We start from the raw sequence: 19,584 nt of genomic DNA on the forward strand, positions 1-19,584 counted from the left end.
CATTTTTGATATATTTACAGTAGGAAATTTACAAAATATCTCCATGGAACATGATCTTTACTTAATATCCTAATGATTTTTCCCATAAAAGAAAAATCGATAATTTTGACCCATCCAATGAATTGTTGGCTATTGCTACAAATATACCCATGCAACTTAAGACTGGTTTTGTGGTCCAGGGTCAAATATAATATAATATAATATAATATAATATAATATAATATAATATAATAACACAAATGTTAAGTGTGGTGCATGTACCACATTTCTTAAACCACTAGAGGGGGTAATAGATTTAGAGATTACTTTATATTAACATCATAGAAATACTATTCCCTATATTAAAGATTTTTTATTTTTTTTATTTTTTGGATTATAACAATGAAAATGTTTTACATTGATATCAATAACCAAATACACAGAATCATTTTATTAATGCAAATTATTGAAAACCATACATAAAATACACAACTACAGCACAGATCTGCATGTGTTTTACAATATGCATTAAACTTTAGAGCAATAAAGATATCTGCGTTTATGCTCAAAACGCTATAGCGTTCACAATGGGAGTTTTCTTCATCAGGTTGTTGTAGCGAAACCAAACAGTACGGTACAGAATGAAGCCGAGACATCCACTGAGCTTTAAAAAAAGGGCTGAAAAATTCTGATATGAAATGAATTAATATCTGTACAAGGCTTGCAGTGTTTTGTTTTGTTTTTGTTTTGTTTTGAATACATAAACTAAATGGTTGAAGCTGTAAGTCTCAAGTATACACCGTCTCACACCAACATAAACGCAAGCATGCACACACACACATACACACACGCACGCGCACACACACACCTTCTCTCCAGCAATGCCTCCTCTCTACAGTTGAAAATACCCCCATCCCTTGACAGCACCGTTGCCATAGCTACCCACTGTCAGATCACATTACTCCAACTGCTGCGTTGCCATGGTATCAGGCTTACTGTCCTGGTTGCTAGGGTGCTGGCCATTCCAGGAGCTGCCGTTTCCAAGTGTCGGTGAGTTGGCGAAGTCATGGAGACCGTCATCATGGAGACCGTTGACGGGGTCGTATTGTTCATTCTCTAGGCGTGTGATCAAACGCTCGTCCACGTCACCCAACTCCCCTCCCATTAGAGAGGGCTCCCCTACCACCATCACATCCTACAGTAAGAGAGAGAGAGAGAGAGAGAGAGAGAGAGTTGACGTAAACAGAGACGCAGGGGGTCGAGTGAGAGAGAGGGGAGAGAGAATGGTGGGGGTGTAGAAAGAGAGAGAAGCAGAATCATTTATGGCTGTTATTCTTGCAATAGGGCTAATGCAGGCATACAATAAAAATGTGCACAACTACAAAAAAATGTGTATGATAATCAACATTGATACATACATAGATGATTGTGGCGTACACACACGCTTTGTTAAATACGCAGTCATACACATACACACACATACACATACACAAACTTGTCTCCAGACACTAGCTCTTTGGTCTTTAATTAGAATTTTTTTTTTTCAGATAGAGAACACCTAAATAACAACATATGTGCTAATTAAGCAAATTTGCATTGCTAAGTAGCTCGTTAAGACAGCACATGCTGCGTGATAACTGTCTGCATGTGTCACTCACCTACCTAAGCTCCGCCTCCAGCCACCCGCCACCCCTCGTTTCCCCGGCGACACGTTTAGGCTGGGGACCAGAGACGGACAATACTAATTATCATCAAAATCAATTACGGCTAATTAGTCTCAATTACAAACAAATTAATCAGAATAGACAAATGATTATATATATTCAAAAAATTACTCTAACATTACAAATTACAACCACACTGGAAACTGATTGTTACTTATTATAAACAATACAAACAATAAAATTCAGGTATTGATTTGTAATATAAATATTTGAATAAATAATACATTGCACAAAATATTACAATATAGAAAGAAATAAGATGGGTTAATTTACTAAGCTGCTCTCTTTGTCCTTTCCTTTCTATACTGCTTTTTCCTTATGTTATTTCTTTACACACACTCACACACACACATATATGTACAGACATCCAGACATTCTCCATATATTCATTTTAGTATATCTCTCCTATATGATCCATTCAGTGTGGACCACTGCTTCTCTGCAAGTGTGTATGTGACTGTGGCTATGTTCAGAATGGAATACTTGCTTAATATGTACTGAATATTGTTTAGTATATACTTAATTTTAAAAAATGTTAAGTGAAGCGATAGGCATAATAAGTGTTTTAAACAGTAGTATGATGCACTACAATTGTCACGTCCCCCCTTAAAATTGAATTCAATTAAAGTTACTCCAAGTATTGCAGCATTTAGAAATAATTGGAAAATTATTTTATTTTCAATTCTCATATATATATATATATATATATACATATTTGTGTGTTTATTCGTGATTAATCGCATCTAACATAAAAGTTTGTAAATATGTAATATACTGTATATGTGTGTCTGTGTGTGTGTGTGTGTGTGTGTATATATATATATATATATATATATATATATATATATATATATATACATACATACATACACACACACATATACATATATTTACAAACTTTTATGTTAGATGCGACTAACAGATTTGACAGCACTAATATACACTCTAAAAATGCTGGGTTAAAAACAACCCAAGTTGTCAGTTTGTTAGAAATGAACCTTTATTAATATGTTTAATAAAAAAATAATTAAACATTAAACGTTTATTAAATTGTTTATTAATGCATGTTCATTTTTTTTATTATTATTGTTGCCTCTACTAATTATGTGTCTGATTTTTAATTTCCAACCTATTTTGGGTTCATTTCATATAGTAATTTTTAAACAATAGTTGAGTTAAATAAAACTACCCAGCAGGTTGAGCAAACATTTAACCCAACTGCTGGGTTTGTCCATTTTCAACCCAACTTGGGTTGTTTTTAACCCAGCATTTTTTAGAGAGTGTATGTATATATATATATATACAACAGTTCTGTCTGGTTCTCGAATCTGATTGGCTGATAGCCATGCGATATTTCAGTGATAACAGCACTCCTACTGCCTTTTCACCGTTTGTATCACTCCGCTTGAAGTGACCGTCATGGCGGCCGATCAAATCAACCATAATTTTTACAAATACTACTTCTTGTACCACGAACTGTAGTTTTAATAGTTTTTTAGGCGAGAATGTTGTTGTTTAGACCTGAAATATGTGACTCATATTTAATAACAGCGCCTATTTTACAATTTGTTTTGACGTTTTCGGAGATGCAAGCTCGAGTGCGTCAGCGGCCGTTCAGTGCTTCTGTAACCGCCGACAACAGCTTAATCTCGGCCAGTGCCTCAGGGATTTGCCGCTGGCTCTTATAGTGGTTAAACACGAGACATTATTCAATTTGAGTACATAGAACGGGCAATCTTTGGTCTTATTAATCTATTATTTGTTCCAGAGCAAGTCGAATTGTGCTATATTAAATTTGATAATAATAAACGTTACGTTACATCCTTATATAGCATATTGGCTACAACTAGACGGGACATATCAGACTCTTCTCCGCTCTTCAAATACGTAAAACATTAAACTTTATAAACATATGGGTTTTTGAGTAAAGAAAACGCTTTACAATTTTTTTTTCCAAATATCAGATCTTTATTTACCTTTTCATTGCATAGAGGAGATGTCCAAACTGCGTGCGCACTTCATTCAGGCTTGATTGACAGTTTGAGGATCCAATGGAGTTAGGAGGTTTTGTCACACACTCTTTAAAATCCTTTTCATTCGTTAAATATTTGTAAAAACCCACATACAAGCGTAAATGGTGACCTAATTTTTTTTAAATAACTAGTGCTTTATGTTTGACTGAACTGTACAATTGTGCTTATTTGTTGTTCTAAATATTATTGTTAATAAATATGATTTTATATAAATATGTCCATTAAGTAATATGGATTGAGTGAACATTACATTAATACGCCTTTAGATGGCGGCAACACTTTACAGGAGAATGAGTCAGTGAAGCACAAGAGACTTTTAAATTGAAAGGAACTTTTGCAAAAGGAAGTTGTTTTAGCGCTGTGGTGTAATGGATGTAAAAAAGGACAAATGCAAAGATCGCTTTCCTCAGCGGACATTCAAACGGACTTGTATAAAGGATATAATATTATGGACATCGACTTGAAGAATGAATGTAATGCAATATACCAGACACAGGTAATAGCCTACTCTCTCTCTCTCTCTCTCTCTCTCTAATACTGTACAAAATTCAATGTGTTTCAATGAAGCGACTCAACGTTCCTTCGTTACTAGTTCTAAAGTGACGTTTTAGAGTTAGTAACGGAGGCTTGGTCCAACTGTCAAATTGAGATTTGAATCCGTGGCGGAAGGAAGTAGTGCTGCACAAAAGACGGTTTTAAAGACACTCCGTTGTTGTTCTTATTTATTTACACACTCGTGCCGTCGAACTGTTGTATAAACGCAATATCACACTCGTAGCCGTGCGATATGGCTGTATATCAGCACGCTGTGATTACCTACGGCACTCGTGCCTACGGACGAATCACAGCGTGCTGATATACAGCCATATGGCACGGCTACTCGTGTGATATTGCTCATATATATATATATATATATATATATATACCTTATATAAGTGCTGTCAAATCGATTAAGCACGATTAAGTGCAACTAACATAAAAGTTTGTATGTAAGTTTTTACGTTAGATGTGACTAATCAATTTGACAGCATTAATATATATATATATATATATATATATATATGTATATATATATATATATATATACGCCACGCTGTTTGGATTTATTGTGGGCTTGTTTAACATTGTGGGTTTAATGTCTGTTTGCTATTTGAAGAGGATTAATAAAGGTTTTTTAAAAAAATCATTCTGTTATAGCCCACTGTACATTTTAATATATGTTAATGGCCCAAGTATTCTGTTGATACAGAACATTAGCATACTGTCCACAGTATAAATACTATATACTGCAATAATCATGAGGGTAGTATGATAGTATGCTATATATACATTCTGAACATAGGCTTAGAGCAAGCTTAGAGTGTGTGATGTACCTGTGAGGGTAGGCTGAAGTTATTGGCTGGGCTGCGCTTCTTGCTGTTTCCTGTGCTGCTATTGGACGCGCTACCAGCTGAGTTCCTCCTCCTCCTTCTCTTTGTTGCTGGTTTGGCTGGCTCTGCTGTCAATCAAAACATAAAAGCAGCATAATGCAAATCGAATCAACACTGCATTTAATAAGTGTTGAAAAAAGTTATGAAAACAGAGTGAACCTGTTTAAAAATGGGTGGTTAGATAGATTAATAGCCAGGTGTGAATATACTGTATCTCTGCTTTAAAACACTAATCAATCAGTACTGCAAATTAAATCAACAAAAGAGTGGTGGTGGAGGAATAAACAAAAGTCACGATGATATTATAATGATATTATTTACAATTTATGGAGGAGAACAGAAAAAAAACTATATTTGCATTTCCCGAGGGAAATGCCAGTGCTTACACGGCAACAAAAGAATAGTGTTTATTTTACATTTTAGGCTTCGGTTTTGAGTAAATGAAAGTCATGACACTGAGTATGCGTCTCGTTTTTCAGTCAGCTGCACACAGGAATCAACATTTTGGCTGAATTATGAATAGCATACTATCATAGTACTCTAATTCATACTAAGTGTATTATGTTATTTGAATTCTGCCAAAGTGCAGTGTATTGCGCAGTGAAAACGTAGCTTTACAGTGAAATGAATGCAAGAACTGCAAGATCAATCACAATTCAGTATGCAACAGATATAAGAAAGAAGACCAATCTCAATACAGTATGCAAATATTACATCATTGGTTACATTTTTAATGCAGAATGAGAGAGAGAGAGAGAGAGAGAGAGAGAGTTATGAGTGTAGAACAAACCCTAACTAGAATGATGAAGGAAATGTAAAAAATGAAAGAGCAAAGATGAGCATACATACATTTTTTGGAATTAGAGGGAAATATTTCTGTCTTGAAGTTTGGTGAGGGTCCAACTGAAATGAAAGAAATGAATAACAGTCAAACCACAATACTGCAATTCAGAAAAAAAAAAAACATTAACATATAATTTCAGTAAATAATAATGAGGATGCAAAACAGTAAAGAGGAAAAATTGAGGGAGAGTTGCCTGAAAAGAACATTAAGATTATTGTTCAGGCAAAGTGAAGGAAAAATTGTCAAAGAACAGCAGGTGGTAGTTATTTTTTTAAAAAGAGCAGTAAAAAAAACCCATAAATAACAACACAAGGTCAAAGCCTTCATTAATTACTTCAGATCACAAAACCCCTAACAGCCTTGTTCAGTACTTTGAAATGTTAATAAGGAATATGAAATGTGTTTACAATGTATGAAACAAACTACTGTAAATTTAATGACATTCTGTAGCTCTTAAAGAGGAGAACAACAGAAAGAAATGAAACGCTGAGGGGGGAAAGAGTAGCTAAACAATGCTGGTGTTACTGTATTAATCTTTCATGACATACTGTATTTAAGAGAAAAAGTAAGCTAAGAGGAGCCAACAAATTAGAACTAATGAATTAAAAATGTTGAAAGCTAAGAATGTTGGAGCCAGGGTTAATAACTAAAACTTAATCCTAAAAAAGATTTTGTTACTTGAATTAAATTAAACGTTAACTGAAAAGGCACTCTGAGTGTGTGTGTGTGTGTGCGTGTGTGTGTGTGCATGTGTTACCTGGTGGTGTTGTCATCCTCTGCCACTGGTGAAAGAGGCAGGTCTTCAGACAGTCTCTGGGACTCAGTCCATATGTCTTATGCCTAGACATGAGCTCCTGCATCGGCTCTAGAATCACACACAACTGCACACAAACAAAAGAATCTTTTCACCAGTTGTTTGACACAGTTTAATGACCATCCGTAAAAGTGTGTTTAAATGCGTGTATTTGTGATTATAACCTACTCTGAGGTAGTTCAGTGTGAGGTTGGTAAGTCCAACTCGACTGATGTTTTTGGACAGTTGTTCCAGAGCTCCAGGGTCTTGTGCCTGACAAAGACACACACGCACACATGGACACACAAGTCCATTTATTCTCTCTCTTATTTTGTGCTCCATCCAGATAGAGCTCTAATTCATTACAGGATATGTTTCCATAGCAACATCCTGACAGCTTAGCTAAAAGGTTTGGATGCTTTCACCTTGATTGATAAAAAAAGAGCTGAAATACATTTTGTTGTACCATAAACTGCTACCAGTGAATTCTTCTGAAAATACCTGAGTTTGCTAACATGCCAGACAAATGCATGGTTAACATAATATGAAAGGAAATTGTATTATCTAGGGATACAACTAGTTAGTTTTTGATTATTCTTGAATGAAAGTGCTGTAAAACTTAAAATAGTGTTGTAAATGTTATATATGTAAAATGTTATTTACATTTAAAGGTGCCATCGAACGTTTTTTTACAAGATGTAATATAAGTCTAAGGTGTCCCCTGAATGTGTCTGTGAAGTTTCAGCTCCAAATACCTCATAGTTTTTTTAATTATTTTTTTTAACTGCCTATTTTGGGGCATAATTAGAAATGCGCCGATTCATGCTGTGGCCCCTTTAATTGCTTGCGCTCTCCGCCCCCTTCCCGAGCTCTCGACTCTATCGTTGCATAAACAAAGTTGACACAGCTAATATAACCCTCAAAATGGATCTTTACAAAGTGTTCGTCATGCATGCTGCATGCATTCATCGGATTATGTGAGTATTGTATTTATTTGGATGTTTACATTTGATTCTGAATGAGTTTGAGGCAATGCTCCGTGGCTAACGGCTAATGCTACACTGTTGGAGAGATTTATAAAGAATGAAGTTGTGTTTATGCATTATACAGACTGCAAGTGTTTAATAATGAAAATAATGACGGCTCTTGTCTCCATGAATACAGTAAGAAACAATGGTAACTTTAACCACATTTAACAGTACATTAGCAACATGCTAACGAAACATTTAGAAAGACAGTTTACAAATATCACTAAAATATCATGTTATCATGGATCATGTCAGTTATTATTGCTCCATCTGCCATTTTTCGCTATTGTTCTTGCTTGCTTACCTAGTCTGATGATTCAGCTGTGCACAGATCCAGATGTTAATACTGGCTGCCCTTGTCTAATGCCTTGAACATGAGCTGGCATATACAAATATTGGTGGCGTACATATTAATGATCCCAACTGTTACGTAACAGTCGGTGTTATGTTGAGATTCGCCTGTTCTTCAGAGGTCTTTTAAACAAATGAGATTTATATAAGAAGGAGGAAACAATGGAGTTTGAGACTCACTATATGTCATTTCCATGTACTGAACTGGCCAAGGTAGATGCCAAGGTAAATTCAATTTTTAATTCTAGGGCACCTTTAAATGTTTAGCTAAAAGCTAAAAACGCCACTTTTAACGCAACAATACTGCACTCAAATAAGCAGTACTTGGCTCATGTGAAGAGAAACTGACTTGTGAGAATATACAGTGTCAGAAATAGTAAGAACAATGTTTTACTCTTGTTAACAATGACTAAGAGTATGAGTCACATGACTTGCTGATGCAAAGAGAAAGGCGCCTGATTAAAAAGTGTTTGTATTTTAAAAAGTAAAAGTATTTGACTTTTACTTTTACATTTTGCAAAGAATCTGAAAGACACTTTTATCTAAAATTGCACTCAAGATGTAAAATGAATTATTAACATATACCCTGGGAATCAAACCCATGACCTTGTGGTTGCTAGCATCATGCTCTGTTTGAGCTACTGCTTCTGCACTATTTCTCCACTTCATTTTCAGCAATATTATTTCAGCATCACTGTTTTCTGCATGTCTGCTTTATAGTTGAATTGAACCAATTTCAAAATGTATGTACTTTACATAGTTGTTGAACTGAAATGAATCAACACTGAACAGAATCCAACTGAATAATGACTGTATTGTCCTTTTTAGAGCTGCTTTTTAGCAGAATTGAATTCTGTTTGCATAATTAAATCATTATTTTCCCATTTATCACTGTAAAGCTACTTTTAAACAATCTGTATTGTATAAAGCGCTATTTAAATAAAGGTGACTTGACTATTTGAGTCGCTGTTTGAGTTACTACTGTAAAAACTGTATACTGCATATAGTTTTAATTGGATGTGAAACAGTGTGCAGCATGAAACAATAAACATTTCAAATTGTTGCTTGTTGCCAAATGACCTCATATTTACATCACTGAAAGGAGGTCAGTTATCACAGCAAACAAAAATAATAATTAAATTTACATTTTTAATCTAGTTTGGAATAAAAATATATCCTTAAGTCTGGATGTCTAATCAAATCACAAGCATTGAAAAAAATCAGCTTTGCCATCACAGGTATAAATTGCATTTTAAACCAATTATTTAAAATTGTAATAATATTTTAAAATACTACTGTTTTCAATGTATCTGTTATCAAATAAATAGAGCCTTGGTGAGCATATGTGACTATTTCCAAAAACATAAAAAAATCTTACCAACCCCAAAGTTGTGAACGGTAGTGTATGTGACAGTACGCATTATGAAACGATAAATATTTTAAACATTAGTATGCTACATTGTAGTGAATGTTTAATTCTTATAAACAATCAGAGTGGTGTCCCGTTATCATCTCGAAAACAAGTCTGGTTTTTGGACTCTTTGGCAGTCCATTTCAATTTTAAATTTATTTCATTTTAATAATCAAGATAGAGCTGATAAATTTGTTGTTGCTATTACTTCTGCTTCATTTGTAGTGATGGATATCAAAGGTCAAGTCTAGCACACTGCATTATGGGATATGGTATTCAGAATTGTGTGCTAAAAGCTGCAAATTTTGGCCAATGTAGAAGGTCATCCAGGTCATCTTGTATGAGAAATAATTAGGACGATTAATTGATTCACATGAAAATGAACTCACATTAACAGCCAAGACACTGCGGGGAATGAGCTCACTGTAGTGTGTGATAGTGAAGTGCCATGTTTTGATTCTCATGAGGTCATCAAAGGTGAACACAAGAATCAGACGACCTTCAGTACAGACCTGTGAAAGAAAAAAAAAAGCAGGAAGAGAATCAGGTCTGTGTTGCGCGACTCTCCCTTACACCCTTCGGTTTGCTTGCCGTTCAGTTAACGCTTTTGTTTAAAACTTTCAGGATGCAATAAGACAGACACCACACAAAGAACACAGACATAATCTTCCAGTCATTGTTACAGTTAATGTGAATTCTGAAATCATAACACCGACTTGACCGGAGAAAAACATGCGAGAGAATTACATCTAATGACTTTTTGTTTTTCATTAATTTAAAGCAAATCAAATTACACGGTTCTCTCATTAAAGCAGTATTTTCAGCACAAGCAGAATTCTGTGTGGAACTCTGAACCCCAACATTCTGTTGCCGGGGGAACGGAGGGTAGCTGCGAGGTTGGCATAGCAACGGGAGGGATGTAATCCCAGCAGACACGCTCTGATCAATGCCTCCAGTACACACACACACACACACACACACACACTTGGGAACTGTATCTGTATAACTTAGCTACAACATACAGTCTTCCAAATCAATATTTAATTCACAAATGTTCATTTACTAAAAAGCAAAGTTGGACAAAACTCTCTCTCTCTCTCTCTCTCTCTAATTGACAACTGAGAGATTCTGCATCCTATAGTGGCGTACCATATGAATATTGCATAGGACACTCATGAAATCATATGTTACACTGGTCTTATTAACAAGACATTTTGGGAATAAAGTATTTATGTCATCTGATACAAATTATAGAGGCAAGAGCATATTACGAACAGTATTGTAATAGGTCTAGAAATAGTGTAACTAGCAGACTTTTCTATTAAGATCATCTTAAATTTTTAAAGCATAAACCTATAGGATAGAAAAAAAGAGAAGCAGTTTTTGTGGATAAGAGAGAGAGAGGCAGAATGAGGGAGGGAGGGTGAGAGAGAGAGAGAGAGAAGAAGCCGAGAAAGAGCAGGAGCGGGAGGGAGAGGGAAAGAGTGGGGGTTATATTTTCCTTTTTTGTTTTGTGCAGTTCCAGCCCAGAATTCACAATGAGGAATACATTAGTGCTGAAAATGAGGAAGCAAAGACTCAGTGAGCCAGACTTGCAGTACCTTAGTGAATGTAGGTTTGCCATGTTGTGTTGTCATTGTACAGTGATGAGAGTCGACAGTAATAGTTGAGTTGTTGAACGACTCCTTTGTTTGTTTCAGCTCAAAAAACAACTCATAGACTCCTCCTTCGAACAGAGAACTGAAGTAACGAGGGATCAGGGTGCGCCCGATGGCTGGGGAAGAAGGAATGAGAGTGAGAGAAACATTTGCAGAGAGGAAAATTTCATTCTGAAGACATCAGTTGCATTCGTTGATTAACAAATGGAAGGAGAAGAATGGTATGGACTCCATACCTAAGCATTATTTATTTATGGCCATATGACGAACGAAACTCAAAGTTAGGCAGCACACTGGCCGAACACCTGAACTGGAAACCATAAATGTGTGTGTTTGTGTGTCTCTGTGTGTGGTCCCCTAAGAGTTAGAAACAAACAGGCTACCGAATGCCGCAGGCATTAAGTCCAGCAGGCTGTGCGTGCGCACAGAACAGTTAGTGCTCTGGAGCTGTCAATCACTGCAGTAGAGGTGTGTGAAGTCTGCAGGCCCATATTTATTTGAACACCCCAGACCTGTCAATCAAATCTCACCACATACACAGTGAATAAGGAATGAATGAGAATGAGTGAAATCCAGCACAACTCTGTGCCTGTCTAACTCTAAACAGGCTGAAATGAATCTAAATTCAAACTCTACCTTGGAAAGTGAACGAGAGACAGGCAGATAAGAGTGAGCGAGAGATAAAAAGAAAGTGTATACATTTACACTCAAACACAAATACGCTCGCAGATCTTATTCTAAGTTATTTGATTATTAATAATTTATCATTACCATGATCAAGTGTACCGTGATTTAAATATGTTTTGATGTTTGCAATATTTACTGACAAAAACTCAAGGATATGACTGGATCAATGTCCTTAAAAATCTAGTTTAAAACATATGGGTAACACTTTATTTTAGTGTCCTTGTTACACGTTGCATGTAGTTACTATAGTAATAACTAAAAAAATTATGCATAATTACATGCAATTAACCCTAAACCAAACCTAATTCTAACCACAGGTACACTACAATAAGTACTTGTAGTTAATTAATATTACTCAGTACTATATAATTACACTGTAACAAGGACACCTTAAAATAAAGTGTAACCAACTTATGTGCCAAGTTGTTACTTGGCCATGAATATTCAGTGTATTTTTTATTTTTTGTAAATTTTGTTTATAACATTTTCAAGAAAAGTTTTAATTTAATTAATTTAAAAATGACAAGTAAAATCTAATAACACATTTACACATTTTAATCATTATTTCCATACATTTTTATATATATTTCTCAAGGTAAAATTATTTTTATGAATATCCAGAAATTATGAATTTATAAATATTTTATCAAAAAAGCTGACTTACTAACCTTGAGACAAAATCATGACACTCTCTATATCATTTTCTGATTTATGATTTTTTTTCTGCATGTTTCTGCATGTTGTTTGCACCACAGTTATTAATGAGCAGGTCAGCAGTTTTGTTCAAATAATTTCCCCAAGAAATAATAATACAAGATTATAATAAAAAATATTGTTCTTTTTTTCTTGATATTCGGACAGTTGTATGATCCTGATATTTTTATTTCATGGCCATCAAAAATATCAACATTTTAAATCAAAAGAATAAAAAAAAAAACATTAGTCACTGAATGTACGTATGTACTGCATTTTCATGTATTTTTTAAATAAATTAATAAATACAAAAAACAACAAAAAAACAAGCATCATGCACTGACTCAACCAAATGTTAAACATTTAGGGGGCCAAATGTAAAAGTTGAAGAATCTACTAGAAACCTGCATTTCAAACACTTATATTATGAATTTTGTGGCGGTGTTCGGGGTGGGGGTTCCCAGTCTATGGCTTTGCACACACTTACTGTATGTCTTGGGTCCCTCCTCCAGGCAAAATGATAGAGTCAGTGTGGCATCTTCTTCAAAGAACTCGGTGCAGAATGCATCCCACCACAGAATATCACAGTCCTATGGGATCACACATTAACACACATTTAATAGTGAGTGAGACAGAAGAGAGGCACAGAAGTACTTGGCCCCTGAATGACCCAAAATGACCATAATTAGGCCTGGCATAGTGATTATCATTTCAAAGCTTACTGTTTATTATAAACACACACCCAAGTTGATTCGCCCCATTAAGGGCAGCAATTTACACCACAAATCCAGCCAACTACCGCTGGCTTGGTATTGACATTCATTTGACTATATTGGACATGATTATAGCAGCACATAAAGCCACAATAAACTGTATTGTGACAGCTCTTCAGTCTTTGTGTGTTATAAACGTGTATGAGAATTATTAGACTGTGAGAAAAGGGTGTTTCTATAGGTCATTATTCCAATAGTTCAGTCTCTCTTAAATCTGTCAAATTATTATGTCCAGGTGTGCTGAATAGCATTTTATATCCATTTTATTTCCCCCCATTTATTCGCATTGATTTTTCTGAGTATGGGCAATGTTCTAAAAGTACAATTTATTGTGGATTATTTTTACACACACCGACGGCATCAGGAGAATCAAATATTAACAGCTTGCACTGCAGTTTAAATTGGGACCTACCGAGGAGACGAATTATGTTAAATATACGCCATACACATGGTACAGCGATACTGGTTTTGTCCGTTCTCTTGTCTTATAGCAAGTTCTATAATAAATCACACTGCCACATAAACATCACAGAACATCACCTTGCTGTTTGTGTTCATGAAAAAAACACACCATATAATCAATAACGCATCTGGTATTTTACCAAACCATTGCCAAGGACTGTGTTCAGTCAAATTCAGTGAAAGCCCTTGAATAAGTTCAGTTTGTAGCAGAATAGTGGGGTCACACTGTGGTAATGCAAGAGAAATAAATGAATTTATTAAGGTACTTTTTTTAATTAGGGGACCTTTGGCTGCTTGAAATGTAAAAAAAAATAAAATAAATAAACTTATTGAAATTATGTTTCATCTATTTTAAGATGTGTAACATGTCGGATTATAAAGATCTGATCGTGGGTTTTGCATGGGTTGTGATTTTTCATTTTGTGATGAACAATAATGATGTTTGAAGACATTTCAGTTTTAGAGATAAGTAGTAGTCAATTGATGTATTTATTTAATGTACTTTTAATGTATAAAAATTATTTTAAATAACCTATAAAATTGATTAGAATTCTGCTAAATGCTAGTCTGCTGTATAGCAGAGATATGCTTTACTGTTCACTTTTTATTTCCATCATATCCAAATTGTAACATATTTTGAAATTTGTTCTCTGAAACGTTATGGAAATGACAGCAGTATTTGGAACAGAATGTTATGACATTATACACATAAATAGATTTTAAGTCATTTTTGGAAAAGTGGAAATTAGAAATTCCGAATTTAACACTTTTTTAATCATTTTATCATAAAGTAATTTTGAAGGAAAAAATATTCCCCGTTAAAATCATCTTAGTGGACAGAAAAGTTCTCCTTATAGATGCGTGATGAATCTATTGATCAATAATCTATTATCTTACCTAAAATGAATGTTTAGAGGTTGTAAGATTTACTTTACACTTTATGAAGAACGTATATAAAAAATGCTAAGCGCAAAGTCCTGATCTATTGTTTTATTTTTGGTGATCACTCACCTCAGGCCGGGACTGGAGCCGTTTGTTGAGCTCGTGCATCCGGTACTCCGGCTGCACCGGGTAGGGCGCGTGTCTCCGGTAAAACGGACCGAACGGAGAGGAGTAGAAGGGGTCGCGCGGCGCGCCGGTCATGGTTTCTGTTACCGACAGCGCGCGAGGAGCGCATCCACACGCCGCACGTGGAGCACGACGATCGTAAACATACACACACACGCGCGCTCGCGGACACACGGAGAGATGCGACTGTCAAATCACACGCGCGCTCTGCTGTGAGAAGAGAGGAGAGCAGGAGAGAAGGAAAGGGGGAGGGAGGACTTCGCGAAGGGAAGGGGGAGAGACGAGGGAGGGGGTGGAGGAAAGGAGAGAGGCTTCTGTAAATTGGAAGGTCTTTCCTTACTGTACAGTCTGACAAGTTGGCCAATTAGAGCAAAATTCAATGGAATGCAATCACTGTTTGCTTCTATTATGTTTGCTCAGATAAAATCCCCGATTACATTTCATCAATAACTATTGCAGAATGTGCTACTGTTGGCTACTGTAGATAATATAGTTTGATAATGTGTAAATAAACAGCGCACAGCATAGCACATATTTAATGCAGAACTGCAACAGCGTGTGTATGTGTGTGCGCGCGCTTCTCTACTTGTATTTTTCCATCTCTCTTTCTTTATGACTCACACAAGAGACTTGCTCTCCCACATACATACAGACACACATTCTCTCTCTGGTTTTCCCTTTCTCACTCTCTCTCTCATTGTTTGGAGATATATGCACATTTTATTCTTTTTTTAAAAAAAAAGCAATTTACTCTTTCTTTTCATTTTCCATTCATTTTCAGTAAAAAAAAAAAAAACTTATGTAATAAGAGAAAGAGAGACAGATAAGACAGACATGTAAAGAGAGAGAGTGAGTCCATATGGATTCTATTACCCTCTTGTTTTAGGGGGGGAAGCAGGGCCCCAAAAGTTCACCTCCTTTACTTCACTTTCTTTTTCCCTCTTGGTCTCTCTTTCTCATGCCCAAAATCAAGACACTCCCTCTTTTTTTTTTTTTTTTTTTTACAAAGCAGTGTAAAGTAACACACATGCACACATATACACAGTGCCTGTTGCTTCATTTTTGATTGATAGTTTAATGCTCATGTGACTTCACAATGCAAACCGTATACTAGTAAAGAGGATCAGAGAGACACACACACACACACACACACACACACACACACACACACACACACACACACACACACACACCCCTCCCCCTTCAGGTCAGTTAATAAGAGTGGTTGCTGGGCTCTTTGTGTGCGTTGTGTCTCATGGGGAAAGGCGAGGAGGGAGAGGGGGGTCTAAAGGAATGAAATTTACCCACTCCACTGAGAGAGAGAGAGAGAGAGAGAGAGAGCAGGATAATGAGAGGACTCTCTATCCATGTCTTTGTGTTTATCAATTTTCCTCCCATCTCTATGGCGACTTGATCAAAGATGACCACAAGATGTCACTCTCTGATTTCTCTTTAGTTAATAGCAAACGGCAGAAAGATTGAGAATAGCAGAACGGTTGGGAAAGCCAAAAACTGTCTTGAACAGGAAAGCACAGTTTATTTTATATTATTTTATTTCAGTTTTTTTTTTTTTTTTTTTTACGAAATACCACAGATTTTATGTTAGTTTTTGTATTCAATGTTTCAGTCTGATTTTATTATAATATAATGTGTAATAAAAATGTTATAGAATAAAGTGGTAAACACAAATGTTGGAAATGAAATATGCATCATATGTGAGGGCCGCATTAAGAAAAAAAAATAGAAACATAATATAGGTAAATTCCAGTGAGACGAAGATCATAATGAATGTCAAAAGATGTTGTTCATCATTTAGAGTAGACATGTGCTCTCTGACCCTGCTCAAGCAATTCCACTAAGTAACGTGTGAGTGTGTGTTTTCTTGTGCAATTACTGCATGCCTACCCCCAACACACACACATATGCATCTATACTGTCTGTACGCATAATCAAAGAGAAAGAAAAATGGAGACAGGCTGAGTCAGAAAGTGAGAGAGATCCACACAGATTTTATTGTTGAATCCTTTGATTAAATATTAATAGAACCCGAGATTCTCTAAAAATAATCCACAGACTACAAAATATAGGAGACACACACACACACACACAGGTTCTAGTGAAGAAACCCATACTAATAAGAGCTCCAACTGTTTCTCCCCATATTACAAACTCATACTGAAGCAATCCACTCAACCCGCTGCAAAAATCATATACTTAATCAATATATTTGTCTTGACTTGCAAATATCATTTTTTAAAACTTGATTATTTTACCAGAGAAACAAATTGTAAAACATATGAAGACTTGTTAGAGGACACGTTTTACATAAAAATGCAGTTTGTTTTGTTCCACGGAATGGCAGTTTGGTTTTTATACGTAAATCAAGCCCCACAATAGATTTCTTTTTTTTTTTTCTTTCTTTTCTTTTTTTGCAGATGCCAAATTATACATATATATACACCGATCAGGCATAACATTATGACCACCTTCCTAATATTGTGTTGGTCCCCCTTTTGCTGCCAAAACAGCCCAGACCCATCGAGGCATGGACTCCACTAGACCCCTGAAGGTGTGCTGTGGTATCTGACACCAAGATGTTAGCAGCAGATCCTTTAAGTTCTGTAAGTTGCGGGGTCTCCATGAATCGGACTTGTTTGTTCAGTACACCCCACAGAGACTCGATTGGATTGAGATCTGGGGAACACCTCAAACTCATTGTGCTCCTCAAACCATTCCTGAACCATTTTTGCTCTGTGGCAGGGCACATTATCCTGCTGACAGAGGACACAGCCATCAGGGAATACCGTTTCCATGAAAGGGTGTACATGGTCTGCAACAACGCTTAGGTAGGTGGCACGTGTCAAAGTAACATCCACATGGATGGCAGGACCCAAGGTTTCCCAGCAGAACATTGCCCAAAGCATCATACTGCCTCTGCCGGCTTGCCTTCTTCCCATAGTGAATCCTGGTGCCATGTGTTCCCCAGGTAACGCACACGTTGGTGCTTTTGGCGGTGGACGGGGTCAGCATGGGCACCCTGACTGGTCTGCAGCTATGCAGCCCCATACGCAACAAACTGATGCACTGTGTATTCTGACACCTTTCTATCAGAACCAGCATTAACTTGAGCAATTTGAGCTACAGTAGCTCGTCTGTTGGATCGGACCACACAGCCCAGCCTTCGCTCCCCATGTGCATCAATGAGCCTTGGCCGGCCATGACCCTGTCACCGATTCACCACTGTTCCTTCCTTGGACCACTTTTGATAGATACTGACCACTGCAGACCGGGAACACCCCACAAGAGCTGCAGTTTTGGAGATGCTCTGACACAGTCATCTAGCCATCACAATTTAGCCCTTGTCAAACTCGAAAATGATACTCGATATTGGGTTCATGAGATGATATTTTAAGACATATTTTTAAGAAATCTTCAATGACAAAATATATGACAGGAAAAATAGTCTTTTATTCGACTTGAAAGTCAAAATGCAAAACGCAGGAGCATTTTGAAATGTTTGAACTAGTCATCTTGTAATGAATGTCACTTCAGTTCTACCTTCTGAGTATGATTCATCATATACAGTAATAGACAGAACAATATAATACAAGCACTGCGTAACGACAGACAAATCAGACACGATTATTTGTTATATTTAACAAATAATGTTTAAAACTCACTTTGTCTGTCCCCATTCCCCATCCCTGAGAAGACCAACCATCTGACAAGGGCTGGGTTTTATTGCCCAAAACTATGTGGCCATGTGGAAAAGCAGAGGCAAAGAGACCCAAAACCTGTAAAACAGACTCTCCTGCATTAATTTATAGACAAACTGTTTTATAAATGAACATGCATCCCAGGACATCTTGCAAACTGTTGTTTGTATGACATCTGTTTTATGCATATTTTATGATAATAACCAGTGGTTAACGTAAACCAACCTATACCTAGTTTGGTGCCTATGAGTTTGTATTTTGAAGATTTAAATGCTTCTATATTTGAAATGTCGATACCTGTGCAACATATCAGTATTACAAGAAACTTTAATAGTTTCTTCTACATCTTTAACCAATCCAGTTACATGCACATGATATCTTCAAGACAAAGTAACGTAAACTTTCCTGTCGGGAGTTCATGTATGATTGTTTTTTTTTTAACCTCTGGTGCTGGCCATTCCTCCTCTGGGTCAGTGCCAGAGGAGGAATGGCCAGCACCAGAGGTTAAAAGCCAGCGCACAGTTCTCCTCCCTCTCTCTCTTGGTGATCTGACCGAAACTGCATCTGTGGGGGGTTCTGCCTGTGGGTCTGTAGGCCTTGACCCTTTAGCTACCAGCCTTAAAGTGCTGTAAATGCTAAAAAAGAATTATTTTTCTAGGCCATGAAAAATACCCTTCTCTTAGAATTAATTAATAATACTGAGTGTTCTCAGAATGAAACTGATTGATTGTAATTTTAATGTAGCGACATCAAGTTAATCTGATTAACTGATTCAAATATTCATAATCATAATTAATAATCATAATATGTTATGAATAATTATTAATATTTTCCCTTTTGAGCTAATTTGCTACAACTGTAAAAGGCTTTGCCACAAACTCAACAATGTCATTCTGATATCATGAGACAGATTTTAACCTCTACAAGAAATATT

General features: G+C 36.2%; 1 protein-coding gene and 1 long non-coding RNA gene across 4 annotated transcripts; one reads left to right on the forward strand and one right to left on the reverse strand.

Moving 5' to 3' along the window:
* Positions 1-364: 364 nt before the first annotated feature.
* Positions 365-15,189, reverse strand: ldb2b (LIM domain binding 2b). Of its 3 annotated transcripts, none has more exons than XM_048197658.1 (10): positions 14,878-15,189; positions 13,119-13,221; positions 11,195-11,367; positions 9,983-10,105; positions 6,993-7,076; positions 6,768-6,891; positions 6,016-6,069; positions 5,110-5,234; positions 1,642-1,697; positions 365-1,174 (listed from the first exon to the last, which is right to left on the reverse strand). In XM_048197658.1, the coding sequence occupies exons 1-10, from the start codon at positions 15,007-15,009 to the stop codon at positions 1,168-1,170; spliced, it is 981 nt and encodes a 326-aa protein (XP_048053615.1). In that variant the 5' UTR covers positions 15,010-15,189; the 3' UTR covers positions 365-1,167. The 3 variants fall into 3 exon arrangements, with proteins under 3 accessions (XP_048053615.1, XP_048053616.1, XP_048053614.1); XM_048197659.1 differs by having other exon boundaries at positions 1,638-1,697; XM_048197657.1 differs by lacking the exon at positions 1,642-1,697 and having other exon boundaries at positions 366-1,174; positions 14,878-15,187.
* LOC125272652 lies at positions 10,099-12,957 on the forward strand. The gene is made up of 2 exons (XR_007185901.1): positions 10,099-11,204; positions 11,294-12,957. It is a non-coding gene; the product is annotated as an uncharacterized LOC125272652 (long non-coding RNA).
* Positions 15,190-19,584: the final 4,395 nt, after the last annotated feature.

This window comes from Megalobrama amblycephala, linkage group LG7, assembly GCF_018812025.1.
Source record: "Megalobrama amblycephala isolate DHTTF-2021 linkage group LG7, ASM1881202v1, whole genome shotgun sequence".
Taxonomy (NCBI): domain Eukaryota; kingdom Metazoa; phylum Chordata; class Actinopteri; order Cypriniformes; family Xenocyprididae; genus Megalobrama; species Megalobrama amblycephala.